The sequence below is a fragment of the Somniosus microcephalus genome, unplaced genomic scaffold (genome assembly GCF_052327205.1).
Source record: "Somniosus microcephalus isolate GS21.2 unplaced genomic scaffold, FLI_Smic_1.0 scaffold46, whole genome shotgun sequence".
In the NCBI taxonomy this organism is placed as follows: domain Eukaryota; kingdom Metazoa; phylum Chordata; class Chondrichthyes; order Squaliformes; family Somniosidae; genus Somniosus; species Somniosus microcephalus.
In genome coordinates, this window is record NW_028225233.1 from 459,583 (window position 1) to 461,459 (window position 1,877).

Here is a 1,877-nt window from a genome sequence, read left to right on the forward strand (position 1 = left end):
GGAGCTCAACAAGCTGCTGGGAAAGGTGACCATCGCTCAGGGCGGGGTGCTGCCTAATATCCAGGCCGTGCTGCTGCCCAAGAAAACCAGCACTGCCAGCTCCAAGAGCAATTAAAGCGGACAAGATTCAATCTAATAACCCAAAGGCTCTTTTCAGAGCCACCCACTTTATCTGTGAAAGAGCTGGTTACTGTTCAAACATATTCGGCTATAAACAGGATACTGTCGAGCATGTAGAAATCTAGATCTACAAACACTAGCGGGCTTGCTGTGAGCGAATATTCAGATCGGTGATTCAATATAGAGAAGGTCCGGCTTCAGAGTAAAACAAAACACACGGAACCTGAACGTGAGACCGGCACTCAATGAACATGTTATTGGGAGAGCCGAATATGAACGGATGTTTAGAACCGAGTAGAAATTGAGTGAGCGGTGGATGGGCTTACCGTTCGTTGTTGGGACAATAATTCCATAGGGAGAAATATATACATCCGGAACCATACAAACATTTCCCCTTTTATTTGGCAGAATCGAACCAGAATTGGAGCTCTGGTTAATTTAAAATATTTCCAATAGTAACTAAAGTTCCCGCCTCTCCCCGCATTAAGAGCTGGCTTTAAAGGTGAGAGTCAGACTTCAGACACCTCGTTCTCTCGGATCTATCCCAGTATGTGAAGTTGGATCAATTTACTATCAGAAATTACATAGTTTCCGACTCACACTGGGCGAGTTCATTCAGTCTATTGGGCAGCTCACTCACATTTCAACCTAGATCATAAACGCACCTTCAGATATTCACTGCCCCCACTATAAATCCCCAGTTACATTAACACAAGACTTGCACGGTGTGTGCACAGACCAATTTACCTTGCGCCGATCGCAGCTCTTTCTTTTGCTGATTTGGTGGCTCTTAAAAGAGCCGTTGTTGTATCTGGTGCTAAAATCTGGAGCCGGGCAGTGAGTTTAGGCGCGCTCCCCGCGGATGCGGCGAGCCAGCTGGATATCTTTGGGCATGATGGTGACTCGCTTGGCATGGATGGCGCACAGGTTGGTGTCCTCAAAGAGCCCCACCAGGTAAGCCTCGCTGGCCTCCTGCAGGGCCATGACGGCCGAGCTCTGGAAACGCAGGTCGGTCTTGAAGTCCTGAGCGATCTCCCGCACCAGGCGCTGGAAGGGCAGTTTGCGGATCAGCAGCTCGGTGGATTTCTGGTAACGGCGGATCTCCCTCAGAGCCACAGTGCCGGGTCTGTAGCGATGGGGCTTCTTTACTCCGCCCGTAGCTGGAGCGCTCTTCCGGGCCGCTTTGGTCGCCAGCTGTTTGCGAGGAGCTTTCCCTCCGGTCGATTTGCGCGCTGTCTGCTTGGTCCTGGCCATTTTCTGAACCGATCTCAGCACAATCTGGAACACACAGACTGTTAATGCGGAATCTGCTGTGTGTCCGCCTTGTTATACTCAGTGAGGGACCGCCCCGAGCACTGATTGGCTGGAGACCGGCGCCCAGACACTTTCATCCCAATTCTGACCAGCCAATGAAACGCTGGACTCTCAGACCCCGATTGGCTGAGCTGGGATTAATCGCCCATTTCAAAACGCCCGCCAATTTTAGTGCAGGAAATAACCGTACTGACACAAATCGATTGTATTCTGCACAAATTGAAAGGATCATTGCCGGAATCATTGAAGGTTTTAAATGTACCTTCCTGGGCTTGGTGCTTTAGGGCCTTTCTCCCTCTGGGTTGTTGATGCTGACAGGAGCGGGGAAAGGGACCCGCGCCAATCTCCCGCTCTTCCACTCGATTCCTCTCACCTCTCCTCTCCAGCCCATTCAGAATTTCCCTCCGCCCGTCCCATTGTGAGGTTAGCCGCCGCTTTCAGGG

General features: G+C 50.9%; 1 protein-coding gene across 1 annotated transcript; it reads right to left on the minus strand.

The window, feature by feature from the left end:
- Positions 1-937: 937 nt before the first annotated feature.
- On the minus strand, positions 938-1,374 carry LOC147083655 (histone H3). The gene has a single exon (XM_085980129.1). It carries the CDS (start codon positions 1,372-1,374, stop codon positions 964-966), a length of 411 nt encoding a protein of 136 aa, XP_085836255.1. The 3' UTR covers positions 938-963.
- Between the last annotated feature and the right edge of the window lie 503 nt (positions 1,375-1,877).

Coding starts and splice junctions, on each gene's coding strand:
- LOC147083655 (XM_085980129.1), bottom strand. CDS start 1,374: ATGGCCAGGACCAAGCAGACAGCGCGCAAATCGACCGGAGGGAAAGCT.